Genomic DNA, 20,414 nt, shown 5'->3' with positions numbered 1-20,414 from the left:
AGCCTGTATGGATAGCTTAGTTAAGCATTGTTTGGTAAAATCACATTTTTAAAAAGCCATCTATTATGAAGAAGGAGACATCTGTATCCTCAAGGATATAGAGCATAGAGATGTTGGAGTAGATAACCCTAGTTTTGTTTAGCTTAGGCAGACCTAACTGCAGAGTGCTGCCAGAAGAGATTGATCTGCCCTCCCTTTCAGTCCAGTCATGCATGCCTGCTCTAGGTTGTATGTGTGAGCTGATCCAATGTGTTCCACAGCTAGAACTGATGAAGGGGAGAAGCAGGGTAGCAAACAGCTGAACAGCACTGGCTCTCCTGAGGGTACTGTAGTACTAACTTGGTTTATGCTGATTACAGTATTGCTCTCTGAGCTAACTGGAGGTCGGAAGGCATCTCCCTGCAAATTTCCTAGTGTGGGGTTGCTTTACTCTAGATTTACTAGACCCACTCCCCATACTAATAAATCCTATCAAGAGGCTTGGTATAAACCAAGCAAAGGAGCAGCACGTGCCCAAAACTTTGTTAACACAAAGATGTTGTTTTCAGGACACTATGATGTGCTACACTGACATACAATATTGGGCTGGACCCTCTTTAGACATTTCTATATCATACCCTATGACATGGCGTTGACAGATCCCGAGACTATAACAATTATTTTTCTTTCTATCTTTCATCACGCCGTTTGTCTAGATTTTGCATTTTTAAGTAGAAATAATGAAAACAATCATATTTGCTGTTTATTAATTTCACTTCCAGATCAATTCCAGCACAAAGATGAAATATTCAGAATAAAATGGTTTCAACAGAGTTTATTGGTTCAAAATATTTGTTTCTGTTTTAAGGGATGACAATACATTTTCTTGAGTCGATGGAAGGTTCTCTGTGGTCATTTTCTATATAATGACAATCAACCCTCACGATTCTTCACACTTCCCTTCAGTATATGATTAGATGCCCAATTACCGTGAAGGGACAAATACTTCTTGTGAAATGAAACACGGATTTAAGAACGTATGGGAATAAACTGTGACTTTCATAGCCATGTTACAACGCAACCCACACAACACGCTGCTGCTGTTATTTTCTAGATGAATGAAAAGACATGACCGCATGCTTGGAAGTACGCAGACAGAGGCTAGCAAAAACCCGACACCTGCAGCAGGATGCACAGAAATAGCGTCCCTCTTCCGTCAGCGCATCAGGCTTCAACGGGCCTGGGTTCACCCCGGGCAGCTCGCAAACCGCCGCTCGCCCGGCCTGCTTCAGAGCCGCAAGCGAGGAAAAGCGAACCGCCAGGCGGGTTTCCGTCCACCCCGCGGCCCTGAGGCACGGCTTCCCCCCGGAGCACTCCCACCCCACAGCGAGCGGGGCAGCCCGGAGGAGCAGCAGGCGCCGGGGCGCGCGGCCTGGGCGGGCTCCAGCCTCCCTCTGCCGCGGCCCGCTCTTCCCCCTCACGCTGGCGCTTCCCCCTCAGCCCCCGCGCTCTCCCATCCCTGCCTGACACCCTCCCATCCCTGCCTGACACTCTCCCCTTTCCCCTCCGCTCGCAGCCTGAACGCCGGCCCTCAGCGCCCGGCTCGCCCTCAGCTGCCCCCTGCGCGCCCCGCCTACCCCAGCGCCATCTCTCCGCCTCCGCCCCGGCTTCTCCTCAGGGCGCTGCGCCACCGAGGGCTGCTGCGCACGCGCTGCCCTCCGCGCATGCCCAGTCACCGGGGCGGTGCTCCCGCCCTTTCTCGCGAGATCGGCAGGGCCGGTGTCATGGCGGCGGCGGAGGACCTGGAGGTGGACATCGAAGGGGACCCGGCGGCGGTGCCCGGAGAGGCGGCGCCGGGGTGAGTGAGGGCCGTACTGCGGACTGGCAGCTCTGCCGCTCCGGGGAGCGCGTTCCCCCGGCGGGCAGGGTTTGTGTGGCCGCGGCGGCCGGGGTTTGCGTGAGGGGGCGGCGAGGGGGAGAGCGGCCCCGGAACCCCGCGCGGTGCCGCCCCCGCGTTGCCGCTTGCTGAGGGGGCTGCCCGCGCAGGGCCGCGCTCGCCCGGGGCCCCGGCCGCCGCCGGTGCTTCCCGCCACCGGGCGCCTCAGGGGAGAGACCTTGGAGTCTCATTGAGGGCCCGTGGCGGGGGGAAGCGCCGGTGTTGAACACCATCGGGCAGGGCACCGAGAACGGCGGCTATGAAATCATTAAAGTGAGGTGAATGCAGAACTGCTGTCATCGGCTCCAACAGGACGTGAACTAGGGGCACTTGGTGGTGCGACTGCTGGGAGGCTCCTTTAAAATGCATAGACAGAAGGTGCTGCGTTGCATAACTGGTGGTGGACTTGCGGAGGCAGACAGGCTCAGAAAACTGAACGTAGGAAGGGTCAGAAAACTGATTCAACAAATTCACGGTAAGGGATCTGTAAACAGATGCTGAAGTGAACGGGCAGCAATTCTAACACTACAAATCTAGCAGTTGCAGGTACTGGAAAAGTATGAGAGGGTTGTCAGAGACAGTGGCTGACCTCCCGTGCTGCCCTAGAGTAGCCTCTGCTGTTGCCACTGTTGGAGATGGAATACTGGGCAAAGGGGACTGTTGATCTGACCCATTTCTTGATATGCTCCAAAAGAAGCAGGACTTATATTGGTTTCTGGTTGTACACAAGATTTACTCTTACCTATAAAGAGATGTTTGAATTGCTGGCACAAAGCAGTTTGGAATAGTAGGTGAATTTAATTTTAGTAGCATTGCAAGGGATATAGGGCTAATTACTTTCAGAACATTCAGACTTTTCTGAAGACTAAAGAATGACAAAAAAATTGCATATATTACTGAGGAGATTTTATGCTGCATTAAAATAGAAGAAAGTTGATCAATGGTGTTAATCAGTGACAGATTTCTAAAAGTAGTAAGTAGTTATTTACAGAAAAGATCAAGCATAAACTGGATGAAGTCCATAAGATGACTGACAATTCTGTATGACAGGATTCTATTAAACCTCGTGTAGGTATGAGCTTTCCTCAGGAGGGAAACACATTTTTCATTATAAGGGCATGTTTTTACCTTATTTAGGGAAAGGTGGAGAAATGTTAAGTGGAGATAATACAACTCAATAACCCTTTAAATATTAAAAATATAGTTCTTTATTTGTCCATAAAATTCTAGTTTCTTTCATTTGTGTATATTTTACATGGTCCCTCCTGCTTTGGGAGAGAATTTTTACTGTTCGGGGTTTGACTGGTATCACATGCGGTCTGCAATGAGCTAGGTCAGGAGTTGCTACTGAGATTACTGAGAAAGATGACTTACTGAGGGCGATTTATGCTATGTCTAATGGAATATTATAAGAGAGTAGCATATAGTAGTCTGCAATATATTATTTTAGTTTTAGTATCTAATTCTGTTATCTTCTGTTAATGTTTTTGTTACTTACGACACCATTATTTTAACTTTGACAGCATTTATTTTGTTTGAATATGTCTGCATTGTTTTGAACACTGGAATCTTTTTCAGAGATCATGAAAACACAGCTTCAAGCTTGCTGCAGGATCACTATCTTGATTCATCTTGGAGAACTGATAACAGTCTTGTAAGTATCTTTTAAATGAATGGTACTTCTAGGAAGGTTATCGGAACTTCTGTTTTCTCCATTCTCTTCCCTCCATGTACATGTTCTTTTAGGTTTTTAATCGGTGCTTTTTGTTTACTTTTAGAAACTATTATATATTCTTGACACTCAAGTAACAGCATGACAGAATTCAAATACTAAAACATATTTGTATTGTTTGCAGCCATGGACGTTGGACAGCAGCATTAGTGAAGAAAACAGGGCTGTCATTGAGAAAATGTTGCTGGAAGAAGAGTATCCTTTTGCTGTTTGTTGTATGTTTTCCTGTATTACAACAGAAAACTTCCTGTTTCCAAAGGAACTCGACAAATCTTTTCTTGTTAAGGTAACTGAAGCACTGTCATCTTGTAGGTAGATTCCAGAAATCAAGGAGGACCCTGAATTAATCATCTAGCTACCTGCAGCTTCCTCTGATGCTTCTGTTTCTCCAGAAAATTACTCCAAAGCTTGTCAGATTTAAGCTGGCACTGGCACCAAAAATAGCAATATTCCTCCCCACTTCAGTTGCTTGTTCAGTGCCACCTCCAGCATTGTGCTGATGCAGCCATTTGTGTGGCTTCATAGTGAACCTGATCAAACAGCTGATCTGGCTAAAAATAGCTAGTTCTTTTTGCTGAATTGTTCTTCGCTTGGACTGGTTTACTGTCTGATTTTTGTCTGGCTGCGTTCATCCTTCATGCAAAATGAAATGGGAAGGAACAGCTGCTGCTTTTTTTTTCTCCTTTTTTTTTTTTTTTTAAGCAGTGTTGGCTTAAATAGTCTTACCAGTAGTAGCATTTCTGGCATAAGCTGACCTCACAGACTAGGTGGGTTATAGCAATAGTAATCATAGGCTAATTTATTTTCATGTTCTTTTTGTAATTGAGTGTAGTAATTAACTTCAATTAATTAAATTAAAGTTTTCCTAATAGAATGAATTACTGAGGCTTAACTTGAATATAGATAAGGTATCAGTACCATGAAAATTCCTTTAGTATGTTTTTTAAGTCAAAAAAGAAAAATGCTGTTGTAGAAACGGGATACCTAGTCTGCTGCAAGTAAAGCGAGCGTGGGGATTCAGAAGTCAAATGTTGCTTCCTTATGCATTAAACTAGGAGGAGTGTGTGAAACTGTATTTCAGTTTTGAAAGCAGTGCAGTATTTGCTTCTACAATTGAATAATTATGAACCAGTATAATTTATATGATTATTAGAATTCTCATGTATACAAATATCTCAGATGCTTTGAAAACTTACTTAGTAACTATTTCAGATATTATTTATCAAATAAATCACTTCCTGAAAAAATATGGCTCAATCAAAAGGAAGTGGAGAAAAGATCTACGAAAAGGTAAGCTGTTCTGGGAAAAATTCTCAGTTAGATGAGAAAAAATGAAAAGTCCTTCCAAAATAAGGTTATTTGCTGAGATCTGCAACAGCGTTACAATTATTAATTTTTACTTTCACTTTGTTTTTTATTTGCAGCCCACATAAGAAAACTGGAAAAGTCATGTACGTACATTTTAATGATTGAGTTGCATTTATAAGTGTTGCGTCTAATTTTTGTTAAGTTATTGGACGCTATTTAAAAAAAAGTTACGGTTCCTTAGTTCCTTTTGTTTGGCTGTACAAAATTATTTAAGAGACCTTTCAATGCAAAGAAATATTGTTGTGTGTAATAATAGGCCTGTAGTAAACTTGTTTGGGTTTTGCAGCACAGTGGTCCTTATGAAACAGAACCCCTTGTTAATTCTAGTTGGCTTTCTTGCCTGAACTTTTCTATGTATTTCTGTACCATTAGTTACTGACGAATGTTGTGTTGCTTTGAATCTTCCTTTGTGATGGAGAAGCTGACATGATTCTTGACGTTTTATTTATCAGCTGCATTCACATTTAAAACAATACCTTGAGTTTTACAGAAGGTGGGGAGTAGTCCTCCTGTCAGAAATTGCCTTCAGTTACTGGGATTTGAGAATATATATTTTTAAGAAAGCACTGACTTCTGTTTCCTGTTGGCCTAGGGTGCGATCACCTACAAAATCAGCTAGCTACCCATTAAAGTGGACATCGGAAGAAAAAGAACTGTTCAAACAAGGACTGGTGTGTTTGTTTATATATGTCATATTTTGAGTAGAAGTAATTTGTTTATCTTAAATAACAAAATGATAATTAATATAAATAAGCATGTTATATTTATCTGCTTCTGCTTTTGTACTTCTAATGTGTTAAAAATAATTGCCATCTACTAAGAGTGTAATGATAAATCAGATTTATACTGATGAATCCCCAAAATGGCTTTGTTTACCAGATTTTGTTCATGTGCGGCTGATCACAAAATATCTCAAATATACGGCTTCATGAATTGTACAATCATAATGCTGTAGTTAACTACAGGAGGTATAGCGTGTGCTTAAGACAAATCAGCTAATAAAGTGAAATCCTTTAACTACTATTGTAAGGTCTTCAGAGGTTATATGATTGTACAATGCTGAATGTAGTAAGGTTTGCTTTGCCAAGTACAAATTTGGTTCAGTAGGATTCCGTGGCTTAGTAGGCAGCATAATTTACAGCGTGCATGAATTGGCTGAAGAAGATCCTGTAGTTAAGAAGAATATCAATAACTAACTGTTGGATGCAGTTTTCTTCTTGGTAGACTATGAGTAATGAGGTTCTTTACCATAGGTTTGCTGTACTGTTTGTGCATTTGTAATGAATAATGGAGTTTTTTAACTCTTTTGGCCCATAAAGTGCAGCGCCTGGAATGTTAGAGTTTGGGTAACTTAAATGTGCTTTGTTGTACTAGGTGAAATTTGGCCGCCGGTGGACAAAAATCGCCAAGTTGATTGGAAGTCGTACTGTTCTACAAGTAAAGAGCTATGCTCGGCAGTATTTTAAGAACAAGGTAAATGGAGTATTTCCGTAGTTAGCAAAAAGGCTGTTTGCCAAGTATGCTGTTGTACATGGAGCTTGATTTTAATCTGTCTTTTCAGGGTACTGCTGTTAAAGTACGTGCTCTATTTATTCCCGTACTTAGAAAAGTGGAATATGCTTATTTGCAGATTTAAATATGAAGTCAGACCTGATGTCAAATTCCTAGAATGACTTCAGTATTTTTATTGCTGGTGTAACTAAACAATAGATGTAGTATAATTGTAGTCCCTTATACTGTTGGTTGTTATTCTGAAAATACTTGTTTTCCCCTCTACAGCTGTTTCTGCTGTGTGTTGTAGTTTTAGCTTTAGCCTCATTTGAGACTTTGGGAGCATTTAAGAAGAAATTATTACTATCTAGTGTTTTTTTTTCTTGATGGAAATACATGTTAATTTACACTTGGGCTAGAAGTATACCTATAATGCTGTGTAAAAGTAAATTACAATGGATTAAAGTGTATTAAAAGGGTAAGATGAGGAAGAAACACTTCTGAATGTTGGCTGTTCAAGTAAAATAGTTCTGACTATTTGGGAGGCAGAGTGGATTGTTTTATTTTTCCCTCCTAAAAGTATTTTATATTTTCCAAAGGCAAAAAATGGTGATTCTGAAAAAGAAGTGCAAAGTCAGTGTGGGAGCAGTCTTCCCATTGCAGATGGGATAAGCGTAGAAGCATGGTCATCTGGAAACTTGAGAGGCCGTGCAGACCCCAATCTGAATGCAGTGAAAATTGAAAAGCTGTCAGATGATGAAGAAGTAGACATAACTGATGACATGGATGAACTACTTTCTCCTACCTGCCAGCAAGAAACTGGGAAATCTGAATTATCTGTTATTTCAAAAAGTCCAGCTGAAGAAACGAAAGGAATGGAACATGTTCTTTCATCTGTTGGACACAGTTCTGCGATTTCTTTACCTAAAGAAGATCCTCAACATACCAAGCAAGATACAGTGGATGCATTGGTATTTCCAGGGGTTGCAGCAACATGTTCTCAGCACCTGAACGGTGATAAATCTGTGCACTTAGACTACCAGCAATACAATAATTTTATTGAGAAAGCTGAACCAGGCAGACTAGTAACATCTCGTGGTACTAGACAAGTAACGGATCAGGAGCTTAATGAGGAACAGAGAGATCTGGCTGATAATGGATTGCTTTTTCCTTCTCCCTGCCAAGTGGATGAAGATCATCAAGAAGAAGCAGAGGAGCTTAAGCCACCTGATCAAGAAGTGGAGGTTGACAGAAGCATCATTCTGGAAGAAGAAAAGCAAGCTATTCCTGAATTTTTTGAAGGGCGCCAGGCCAAAACACCAGAGCGTTATTTGAAAATTAGGAATTATATTTTGGATCAGTGGTAAGATGTATGAATTTCCTTTACTGAAATAAGTGATTAAGATGACTCATGTCCTGCTTTGTTGTAGTTAAACCACTGCTTACCACTAATAGCTTACTTCTGAAAAGAGTAAAATTAATTTTATGGTAGTATTGTAAAGATTGCCACTGAAGAGCACTGATTATTAATGCTTCTTTTGCATCTTCCCAGGTTTTTTTCTGCCATTCTGGAAGCTAAGCAATGAAAATATTTGAAGCATTATGAAAATGAGTGTCCTATATTAGAACAAGCTGCACCCATTTTGGTTACATTATTTTCTTCCAATTTTTGTCATCCTATATATAAGAATGCATATATGGTTTTAAGAAATGGTTCCTCAACATAACTGATTAAATTAATTCCATCATGAGGTGTGTGGCATTGTAGTAGTGCCTCTACAGAAGGGCAGCTGGAAGAAATAGTCTGTGCTAGAGCAAATAAAGTTGACCAAAAAAATACTTGAAATTAAGGATCACCTTAATATTTTATATTCCATCTCCAAAGAATCAGTTTAAGGAACTTTAGTGATTTGCGGTAGGAGGCTCAAAGTACAGTCTGTTCTGTTAACAGTTTTGTTTTGTATGCTTGCTGTGTTTGTTAGCTTGCTTTTAAGTAGAAAGAATTGCTGAGTTTAACTCTGTTTTCATTCAGTTGTCTTGGCTATTGATCGCTTATTCTAGTTGCAAAAAAGCTCTAAAATTCCGTACCAGAGAAGCGTTCAACTGAAATGATTCAGTATCAGTTTAAAAGCAAGTCATAAGTGCATGGAGAGTGAAAACAGGCTTATTTATTACACCAAGGAAGCCTATGGTTATATGAGCTATTTAGACTAATCTAATGCAGACTTCTTATATCAGTTTAACAGCGTCGTAGTACTTCTGAGTAATTCATTGCTTCCTGGCACCAGTTGTGTTGAAGACTTTGTTTTAACACATGGAGCAAAAGTTTCACTCTGCATAAGTATGAATGGGTATGAATAACCCTGAAATAAATTGTACGTGTTTTGTGAAGTTTATATTCTTGCTGTGATTGCCCTGCGTAGTGGTGCCTAGTGTGTGCATCGCGGAGGGAAAAAAAACACTTCAGTGGCTCATCTTAACATCAGCTTGTCACACAATTCCTTCCTTCCGCCATGATTTGTTTTACTATTTGACAATGTGCTATACTTTATTTTAGGGAGAGGTGTAAACCCAGATACCTGAATAAGACTTCAGTACGTCCAGGCCTTAAGAACTGCGGTGATGTTAACTGCATTGGACGGATCCACACATACTTGGAATTAATAGGAGCAATTAACTTTGGCTGTGGTAAAGATATTTTTATTGGAATCAATTCAGAACTTAAATTCTAATCAGTACATGCTGAACGCGTCTGTTGTTGACTGTCAGCTTTTTTTATTAAAATGATTATTTTCATGTGAAGGGTGAACATTAAGGTTTGTAGATCTGTCTTTAAAAGAAAAGTCGTAAGTTCACTTCATTGAAGTGTGGATGACTGCACTTAATTGGAATCAAGCATCCATGTGGATAATCTTCCAACTTCTCTGTACTCTTAATGTCTTAAATAGTAACTGTTGTTACATTTAAGTTCTGTAGAAGAGAATATTTGTTTGGATGTGTTTAGTACAGTCATGTTCCAACCTATATGGCTGTAGCCTATTTTGGTATTAATGCTGAAGGACTACTTAATGTTAGGGTACGCTGCTCGCAGAGAAAGGTGCACGTTAATCCTTACTAGGAAGGACGTTCTGAGCAGATTGTCTCTCTTGACCCTTGAAAATCTAGAGGAGTTTGTAACCTGCTTACAGGCTTACGGATTTTTACACAAAAGACCTTTTTCTTTTGTCCCTTTTCTTCTTTTTTTTTTTCTTTTTTTTTTCTTCCCTCTCTCTTATGTTTACTGCACACCAGCTGGTGGGGTAGTTTTTTTGTTTTGTGCTTTTCTGTGTGTCCTGTGTTGGGTTTTTTCCCTGATAACCTGCTGTATCTGAAATTCTGCCCTCCCTCTGCATAAGACAGAATTCATGTTATTGTTTCTTTTCCCATACTGAATTATAACCATTTCCTAAATAAAAAACAGTCTTTTCATCCTCAGGTCTGGTTTATGTGTTCATCCTCAGGGCTAGTTTTTACAAGATTCAAATGTTAAAATTAGGTGACATGTTAAAAGTACATATGCACATATAACTTAATGGTTTTTCAGAGTTTCTGGATTGAGTTTGGTCCAACACTGAATGACGGTCACCTAGGAGATGAGGAATGGCCTGCAGATAAATTTTGTCTGAAATAAATTAACAAGAAGGAAGGAGGTTTTCCTGTCTTAAAAATGCTGTGGTAGTGGGAGAGGGCTATAGTCAGTCAGTAATAGGAACTTCGAGAGATGTCTTTTCATTGTGGGTTGTTTTTGTTGTTGCTCTTTTCTTTACGGTATTTGTCGTAACTGCTTATCCGTGTCATTCTTGGCTCTGTACCAGAAATAAGTTGCCTCATACTTTACTGAAGTACAGTGTATCTCTCTTCTGTATCCTGTAGAACAGGCTGTCTATAACCGACCCCAACCAGCTGATAAAACACGGTCCAAAGAAGGCAAAGACACAGTGGAAGCATACCAGCTTGCTCAGCGCTTGCAGTCCATGGTATGTTTTTGTGAGGGAGGTGCGGGCAGCAAAAAACATTCAGCGTGGAGAAGGTCTTTTCAATCTTCATTTTCAAGCTAGGGCATCTCAGGAAATTTCTCCTCTTGTTCAGTTTGCAGTTTCATTAGAAAGCCCTGTAATTCGAGTGTCAGTCTAAGTTCTGCTATCTGGCAGGTGTCTGCCCTAACTTCTGCTATCTTACACATTTGATATCTGTTCAGGTACTTAACTAGGATTGTGTTTCAGTCTTTTCCCTGCAGCCCCACCCCCTTCCTACCCACCTCTCCATAATTTATTAGCCTGAATTAGCCAGAAAATAGTGGAGTATGTTGGTAGCATGTGATTAAGTTGCTTGCATTTTAACTGTTAAGTATACTAGGTATATGATATGACTTACTGAGAGCCTTATGCACACAATTAGTAGTAACTCATTTATAACTACATGAATTACCAAGGCTTGCCAGATTTAATTTTCATATTCACATTGAATGTAGCATTTTTTAAGTACTTCATAGCAAAATAAATCAGTTGATGAGAGGAAAACTAAATCAATCCCACTAAAAAAAATGAATTGAAATATAAAGAACTGTAGCATACACTAGATGTAAACATACCGGTTTTATAGCTTTTTCTATTGTCTGAGCTATAATTCAGCGATAGCTAATAATGCACTGTTGCTGTCAGATGTTGATGATCCATGGAGCATCAACCAGGTGTTACGCTTTACAGCCTTAAAAACAGAAAACTTCACTGATGATGTTTCATGACAGACTGTGAACTAGTTAATTCTACAAAACCCCAGGATGTTCTTTCTTTTCTGGAAATACATCGTAGTGTTAGTAACATTCATGCGGCCGTAACCTTTTGGACAATGTTCTTATGGCTGACTAAATGAAGTAAATGCAGTTTTTTCAGGAGAATTATCCTTGACTCATGTCAATTTGCTTGCTGCAGCGTACAAGAAGACGGCGAGTGCGAGACCCTTGGGGAAACTGGTGTGACGCAAAGGATTTGGAAGGACAGACATTTGAGGTAACCCTTCTGTGTTTTAAACTTTCCTTAGAGAATTAATTCTTGCTAATTGCTAGCAGGTGGTGGTGCATCAAATATACAAGGGAAACAGTTGTGTAATAGGTACTTAACCTCTCTTTGTAGAAGCAATAATTTGAAAATAATGTAGCAGCTGTTACATCTTTAGGCTGCTGATAAATACAGCTGTGCTTTAGTGTTTACAAAGGTGTTCATGTCGTGAGCATGTATGGCCTTACGCTGCTTTATGCCTGTAAAGCTCTTTGCCTTGTCTTGTAGGGGATTTCATGAGCCTTTGTTTTCAGTTAACTGCCTTACTAAAGCTAACAGTAGGGGATAGGAGAATAAGATTTAAATTTTATTTTTTCAGTCCTATATGCTTTCTTTGTGCTTATCATGCAGGTGATAGGAGTTCTAATATTAATTCTGCTACTAGCAATATCCCCAGAAATACTGTGGTTTATGAAGTGCTTAGAAAAATTCATATGAGTTTAAGTATTTTATAGAAGACTTGGAAAGAAAATATCCACTTGTCCATATCTACAATTTCAAATTATACAAAAAGTGAAGAACTGTAAAAATCCTGGTTTTCTTGTATAGAAAACAACTTAAATTTGCAACTTTCAGTAATGAGTATCCGTAATAATTATTTCCATAATGTTCTAATGCCATACCTGTTTCTGAGTAACTGTGGTTAATAATTCTAACACTTTCTGCAAAATACATATTTGGATGGAAATAAAGGTTGGAAACAGTCATCCCTAAAGAGGTGTCACGATGAATTTTGGCCACAGGTTGTCATGGCAGATTTTTCTCCTTAGTTACCACACTTCCATTTATGTGCGGTTTGTGACATGGGCTGTGATTTCACTGAATTTGATTAACGTGGGGAATATAAGAATTCTCTCATCAGCCCCTCTTGTGGACTAGATCCCTGATTGTCATTGCTTTCACACTGCTTAATTCTGCTCGGGCTATTGCCTTCTATCTTGAATAGTCCTGTAACACACAAAAATTGATAGCATATCAAGAGGACACTGATGTCAAGAATTTATTCAGGGCTGGTTTTGGAATCACTACCAAAAGAGCACTTAAGACATGAAGACAGATTTTCATGGTTTTTAATTTTTTTTTTAGCATCTGTCTGCTGAAGAATTAGCAAGAAGAAGAGAGGAAGAAAAACTGAAACCTGCAAAATCTTCTAAAGGTTCAAGACAAATAAAAAGGTATTATTTGATGTACATCATGTTGAAACATAGATCTTCTAGAAATGAAACAAATGTCTTGGGTGGTGTCAGGCTGGAAGGCTGCAAATCATTATTAGGTATTACGGTCTGAAATAACATGGATGCATTTCAAATGCTTTGTATTGAAATTCATGAGTGCGGGTAGTGAAGTTTCTGTATTTGGGGGAAGTCATCCTAGTGTGGGATGAGAAAATCCAGTAAAGAAATCAAGGTTATTCCTCCTCTGCCAAGGAGACAGTAGGAAGCTTGAAAAGTTTCCTGACTGTCCTACATCTTTAGAGAAATTTTCTTTCATTTTATAGTTCCTTTGATCCCTTTCAGCTGGTACCGTGCTGTTTATTCACTGAAGAAAAACAGGTATGTCCCTATGAGTGAATAATCAAGAATGCTTTATTGCTTAGGTTACTTTTCTTATACTCATTATCGCATTTATCATTTCAGGAACCTTTTCAGGTGAAAGTGTCTTCTGAAGCACTTTTAATAATGGATTTGGTGAGGATTAAGTTTTATCTTTCATAAAGCTATGATGTCTATCTTGTGGGTTTTTTGTTTGGGTTTGTTTTTTTAATGGGCAACATAAGTACTGTATTTATCAATCTTCGTATGTTAACTTCTTTCCATTCAGACCTAGAAGTGGGAATCTAGTATTAAATAAAGCCCCTAAAGAGGAATGTTTGGTTTTGGGTTTTTTTATTTTTATATTGTGCTTAGTTTTTCCAGAAGGTAAATGGGTTGTACACTAATAAGAGCATTACTACTTACTACTCTCCATCATATGTTAAATATAATTTGCTTAAAGCTACTTTCTAAAATAGACTGCCATTTTGAAATCTTGCAGGTTCCTTTTCTGCTAGTCTCGGAGTTGATTTTGTGTTTATAAAGCAATGTGTGGGTTTTTAATAGCAGCAGATTGTACCAAAATAGGTGCAGTTGTTCAGCACTGCGGTGCATTGCACAGGCTTCAGTTTTTGAAGCTAGCATGTGCGAAAGCGTTATACAAATGCACTGTATACATGCGTGTGTATAATAAGCAAACGTAACATTTTCAATTTGCTTTAAATGAAGCACTGGGTGTTTCAGAATCATTAGCTGTCCTAAGTTTCCCTTCTAAATGTCATTGAGAAGTTATGGACTTGTAGCTGTGAAGCCAATGTATTCTGTTGTGTGCAAATCAAAACTAGGAGAAATTAAACAACTTGAACTTTAATAATTGTTTAATATCATTTTAGCACTCCCATGTGTCTATGGCAGAAGTAATAGGGCTGCTAGGTGGAAGATACTCTGAAGCTGATAAAATTGTAGAAGTAAGTGTTTGTCTCTTTACATTTTCTCTAAAATATTAAAACTGTTATGATAATATATGTAATTCAAATAGATGTAAATGTTATTTCTGAAGGGAAACTACTTAAATATATTTAAGTCGAAGTTATTTACTGTAGTCTAGAAATGTTAGAGTTATGCTTATGTTCAAGTGTTGGCCTGTCAGCTCAATCATGAGGCAGATCTGATATATGACTCTTAAAATTCTTTAAATTTTATTTAACTGATGGCGATTTCTTGCATTTATCCATCTGGAGACTTTTTTAACAGGTTTGTGCAGCAGAGCCGTGCAATAGTCTCAGTACAGGACTGCAGTGCGAGATGGATCCGGTATCTCAAACGCAGGCCTCGGAAACGCTGGCTGCCAGAGGATACAGCGTTATTGGATGGTACCATTCCCACCCGGCCTTTGACCCCAACCCCTCAATACGAGATATTGACACTCAAGCTAAATACCAGGTACTTGCTGGTCTGTATGTTAAAAATAAAGAAATAGCAAAAAAAAACAAAAAACCAAACCCTCAATGACCCTAAAGCCTCCCTGGTATTTACAATGTTAATACACATTATTGCTCTAAGGCATCTTAAAATAAGTTTATTCATAAATTGACATAAATTCTATTTGTTTAATTTCAGAATGCTGTTGTGAAAAAGGCTGTATTCCTTCTATGTGTTTTTTTGTGTCTGTTTTTGATTTTTTTTTAGAGTTACTTCTCCAGAGGTGGTGCCATGTTCATTGGAATGATTATAAGTCCTTACAACCGAAATAATCCTCTTCCATATTCTCAGATTACTTGTCTAGTAATTAGCGATGAGATCAGTTCTGATGGTTCCTACCGTAAGTACTGATATTTTATCCATTGTCTTAATTTTTCTTTTCCTTTTGGATACTAAGGGGAAGAATGTTGTCTGTTCTTGAACTTGAGAAATAGGTATTTATATATTTATGTTAGTAACTTGTGCTGTACAAAACGAGGAATTTCACTTAAAGAGTAATCCTGCAAGTAGTCCCTGCTGTCATGACAAGAATATACAGGTATAAATAGATAGAAGATCGGTTTTTTGTATTAGTATTTCCCAGAATCCATGAAAGAAATTAAAGGGTTGGGACATGGGTCACTGTTTCTTACATACAGTATCCATATGAATAGCTGGGAAGCTGCTTCGCATGTATTACTTATACTTTGCTGCGTTACAAAATTCTGAACGGATCCTCTGATTGAGGAAACAGAAGTATACCAGCAAAGAATTGGCTGCTATAGCGGCCAAAAATCCTTGTTTGAGTAACTTGGCGTTCAGAAGGTCAAAGGATCAAACTCGCCAGCTGTCCAGGAAAAGACAAGATATGAAAGATGAAATGCTGTGCTGGCATGGATCCCAACCTAAGAGAACAAATTCTTGATTAAAAATGTCATTGGCATTTCATGAAAACGGGATGTTTTCCTTTCTTGAATAGTTAAAAACATACCATATAAAATTTGTGGTATTTCAAGTGATGAGCACATCTTCTGCTCGTTCCCTGACATTAATTTGAGGAAAATTCCCATGATAGCGTGAGTTACGGTAGCTGCCTTCTCTCTCTCCTCCTCCCTCTCCCTGGTTTTGCATCCAAACTCCGAGGTTTCCAATTTTCTTGGCAAGGCAATAGCGGCGGCCATGTGACCCGACAGTCCCCCCGCTGTTTTTTCCTGTGGAAGTAAGCAAGGGAGACCATCTGCCTGCGGACTTGCTTCATAGTCCAAGGGGAAGCAAAGTGGTGGCCACATCTGTGCAATAATTCCTGTTTACCATACTGAGAGTACCATAATTTTATCCTCCTTTCCGACTGTAGTGCGGAGTTAAAATACTTAGAGACTTTATCTGCCCTTAGAAGTAGCCATTTCTTGGTCACGTACGTTTTCTGTCTGAGAGGACTTCGTATTTATGTTTATCTCCTGAAATCAACTTTTTACGAAATGGTATCTCCTCTAGCTCTTCAGAAAAGTTTTATACTGTGGCAGTAGCGCTACAGTACTGAGCAAATGAACAAAAATTAGTATTTCATATGAGCCATAAATATTTCTGTAGATCAGTTCTTACTCTTGGAAATAGGTTCTGCACTGAACACTTTCCACGTTTGAGATGTGTTCAAATAGCAAGTTGTATTTATTGCTTTCTTTTCGCTTACTCTGAGGTCTAGTGGGGAAGCACGTGGTTCATCTCATTAAATTCTTACAATCTTGGAAAGGCTTTTTTATTTTTTTAATGACTTACTGAAATTTACAGTCTTTTTTTTTTTTTTTTTTCCTCCCTGAGTTTTGGTAACTGAATTATGTTCTGCAAGTAATTTTCTGGTGTTCCTTTAGAATACTTTCTAAATTCCTCTTACCCCCACCTGCAATAAACTAGAAGAATTTCTTCCTTTAGGAACAAAATTCCTCTGAAAATCCAGAACAATAGTCAGCCACTTCATCAGCCAGTACATACATGAAAAACAAAACCTTTTGTATTCACTTAATAAGCACGTTGATCTTAGTACTACTTACACTGGTGCAGTCTCTCTAGGTTATAAAATCTCAATTTATTTCACCATTTTTCTGTTATGTTGTAGATTTCTGTGTGCTTCCTTATGGCATGAGGAATTGGTGAGGGCAGGGAGGAGAACAGGTTTGTTCCCTACTCCCACCAAAATTAAATTGGGAATCCAAAATACTTCATACATTTACTTTAACCTCCTGAATGTTGGCAAGTGACAGGACTGCAAGCTTCTGCAGGCAGTAATAAATTAGGAACAGTTATGGGGAAGGAAGGGATCGCACCTAAAACTAAAAAAGAAAAAGAAAAAAAAAGTTGAGTGTACTAGAAACACTGAATAATCCTGTCCAATTGATTACAGGCCTGCCCTACAAATTTGAAGTACAGCAGATGTTGGAGGAACCTCAGTGGGAATTAATATTTGAAAAAACGAGATGGATAATTGAAAAATACAGATTCTGCCACAGGTATATGTCTCCTTACATGATAAAGAATAGCCAGTTCAGAATGTTGGCATGTTTATTATTGATGTTTCAGTAAAGACGTGTGCTTTTTACAGCACTACTATCTGTTTTTCTTTCCACAGCAGTGTCCCCATGGATAAAATCTTTCATAGAGATTCTGACCTGACTTGTTTGCAGAAAGTAAGTTTTCTTCTTTTAGCTTTTTTAATTTTAAATGTTTTTTTAAAATATAAATCTGTTTCCTATCATCAGAAGTCACCTGAAGTTACATTTTTACAAATCAGAGATGCAAACTAACCACAATAAATGACTTCTATGGCGTAGCTTATTAACTTGCAAACAGAATGAAAATGAGGATGCTCATCTGAGAGAGTCGAGGCCAGTGGTTATGTGCAGATACCAAGTTTTAACCGCAGTTTGGAGAAGAATGAATGGCAAATTAATCATGTCTCTTCTCAGCATGCTGCATGCTTTCAGCGTCAAGAACTGCATGCATTTTGAGAGAAGATTTGGCCTTCCTAGTCCTTTGTTCGATCAGTAAAGTAGTGCTGTGCCGTCTTTGTCACGCAGAAGTGGGAACTTTAATTTTCCAGTCAGTGTAGTCATTGCCATGGAGTTCTAAATAAGTACAGCTGTAACAGGAATTGCACAAACAACTCAGAAAACCTGCCCAAAGCAAAAGATACACAAAATGTATACACAGTAATATCCCATGTCTATTTTTTTCCCTCTCAACATGACTTTCCTTATCATCAGCTTAAATCTAAAATTGAGTTGGCAGAATACTCTTGAATTTAGCTGCTGGGTAATTGGTTTTAAAGAATTGGGTTTAAATCACACATGTGTTCCTATGGGACTGTTCCTTTCTAAAATTTATATTGTACCGTTGAACACTTTCTGTAGTGTTAATCCTAAATAAATAAATATAAATCCCTTTGGAATACTTCTCAGCTAGAAGGGGAAAAAATAAACTCAGGAAAAATGACAATTTTAAAAAAATCTCCTTTTTTTTTCGACTAGCTTTTGGAGTGCATGAGGAAGACTTTGGGCAAGGTAACAAACTGCCTCATTGCTGAAGAATTCTTGACTCAGATAGAAAACTTATTCCTTTCCACATACAAGAGTGAGACAAAGAGTAATGCCGAAGAAAACGAGAATGAACGTTCAAATGAATTGCCAATGTAATGGCTTTAACAAAACAAAATTACGGAATTTCGTTTTTCTTTTTTCATTTTATTCCCCTCCTCCCCATTACGTCAGCTCTTTCAGAATTGTTACCCATTTTAATAGTAACAGTTACAGAACCCGGTGTCATCTTCTTGTTACGGTTTAAACATACTTGGAAAAACTCCTAATGTGTGTCACCTGGCTACCCGAGGAACGCTTAATACTAACATTTTGTAAAGAAACGCGTGCCACAGAATTAATTGATTGACCAACAGCCTGCCATTTGGAAGAAGGACAGCCTGGCAAGAATACTGTGCTTCAATCTTCAAGGAGAGTTTCTCCTCTCTCAAGTCTTTCAGTTTGGGAATCATCTCTTATTTTTTATCTATAGGTAGACATCTAACCTGGAATGGATTTCTTCCTTAATGCTTTAGAGATTGTAAGTTTGAATGAATTCACAAAAGAAAAACTTACAACTTCACTGAAATGAGATTTCTGTAGCTCACTGATGTCAAACTTTGCTGGTATCCAGTCTGAAGGTTTATTCAGTTGTGGTTTAATACATAATCTGATTTCCCCCCCCCCCCCCCCCCCCCCCGATCCCTATGATCAAGCAGCTTTTTGGCATGTTCTTTGCCATCTTGCTTTTATATTGGAGAGGCAAAGCTGGCAAGTTTTCATGACTTCTCACTAGTAGTTGTGCTTGTTTCCAGTGGAAATGGTAACGCCTGTCTTACTACAGGTTGCTATCTTTCTGATCTTCCATTCTACGGGGAGATACTATGTTGTTCTGCCAGATCATTGTGGTTTGTCCACTTGTAATTGCCGCTGTTTCCTGTGGAAACAAAAGCTCTTGATTGATGGCAAACTTAGTGCTACAAGCAGAAAAGTATTTGTCTTTTTAAAGAAAAAAAAAACCCCACCAACTTTTATATGCAGTCTTCTCTATAAGGTGCAGTTCGATAAGAAAACATAGTGGTTTGTATCGGTTCTTCAGTTATAATTTCATACAAGTATATATTCGGATAACTTAGTCATAAACAGATTGATCTTGATTGAGAAGTTTCTTGATTGCAACTTGGAAATGTCTCATGAACTATATCACTGTGAATCTTTATAGAAAAAAATGTGCTTTAAATTCTGCTTTCTAAAGCATGAGAAAACTTGACTCGTATACTGTTATTACTATTTACACAGATTTATCTTGGGCAAAGTTTCTCAGAGAGGTCTAAAATATATTTGAAAACATGAAGCAAGCAAGACCTTGAGTTTATATCTAGAGGGGTGACAACAGACTCTATTATTTTTAAAAAAAAGTATGTGTGTATATATCTAGTTCTACATAACGTAAACGGAACTTTAAGATTTTATATGTTTACATTTTTAACTTCAGCTTTTCATTTGTATAAAGAGTTTGCAAAGCTTTAAAATTGTAGAGTTGCATCCCAAGGAGGGCACTCCCATATGGGAAGCTAACATCCCTTCTTTGTCACGCCTTGTAAAAAGTTACGTCTCTTTCTGTTACGAAGCGGAAGGTGCTCACATGAACATGTGAGCCCTTGATAGTCAGTGGTTCTCCCAATGCAGATTCAAGAGTGATGGACTTTAAAATACTGGTGAATGTTCTGTGCTCTTTTCTACGTTCAGATCCACTGGTGCGCAGCTTTAGATCCCGCTAGTATGTATGATTTACAAACTTGGTGTATCCATCTATATGAGGCATGTTGACTCAGTCTGCATATATTCTGAAATGTCATCTTTGGGATTTCCTAATCAAAAATACTGCATGGCTTTCTGTATTTCTAGTTGACACTACACTCTTGGTGAGAAAGCATTCCTCCCCTACTTAGTTGTGGAGTGGTCTGTAGCGTCAGGTATTCCTTTGCAGTTTTGCATAGGTTGCTTCAGTATAAATGTAGGTACTAACACCTGTAATTAGTTCTGGTTTGTAGGAGGAGAACGTTGAACCCCTTGTGTAACAGCAATATAAAGTAGATCATGTTCTTTGTCCACATATGGTCTATTTCCAACCATTTAAGGAGGGATGTCAGTACTACCCAAGCAGTGGTAACAATGTGCGGGCCACCTCTCTGTTCAATGATTAAAACGCGTTAAAGTAACACAGTTGTATTAATTGGATTTAACAGTGAT

General features: G+C 38.8%; 1 protein-coding gene across 1 annotated transcript; it reads left to right on the top strand.

The window, feature by feature from the left end:
* The first annotated feature begins 1,763 nt into the window (after positions 1–1,763).
* Positions 1,764–18,832, top strand: MYSM1 (Myb like, SWIRM and MPN domains 1). Its single transcript, XM_059821678.1, has 20 exons — positions 1,764–1,837; positions 3,494–3,569; positions 3,772–3,842; positions 4,860–4,937; positions 5,072–5,098; positions 5,608–5,686; positions 6,390–6,488; positions 7,106–7,869; positions 9,064–9,194; positions 10,419–10,522; positions 11,477–11,554; positions 12,689–12,777; positions 13,101–13,155; positions 13,240–13,290; positions 14,028–14,102; positions 14,389–14,577; positions 14,824–14,956; positions 16,994–17,099; positions 17,219–17,276; positions 18,117–18,832. Exons 1-20 carry the CDS (start codon positions 1,764–1,766, stop codon positions 18,279–18,281), a joined length of 2,502 nt encoding a protein of 833 aa, XP_059677661.1. The 3' UTR covers positions 18,282–18,832.
* The last annotated feature ends 1,582 nt before the right edge of the window (positions 18,833–20,414 follow it).

The sequence above is a fragment of the Gavia stellata genome, chromosome 10 (assembly GCF_030936135.1).
Source record: "Gavia stellata isolate bGavSte3 chromosome 10, bGavSte3.hap2, whole genome shotgun sequence".
In the NCBI taxonomy this organism is placed as follows: domain Eukaryota; kingdom Metazoa; phylum Chordata; class Aves; order Gaviiformes; family Gaviidae; genus Gavia; species Gavia stellata.
This window is presented reverse-complemented; position numbering and strand designations above follow the sequence as displayed.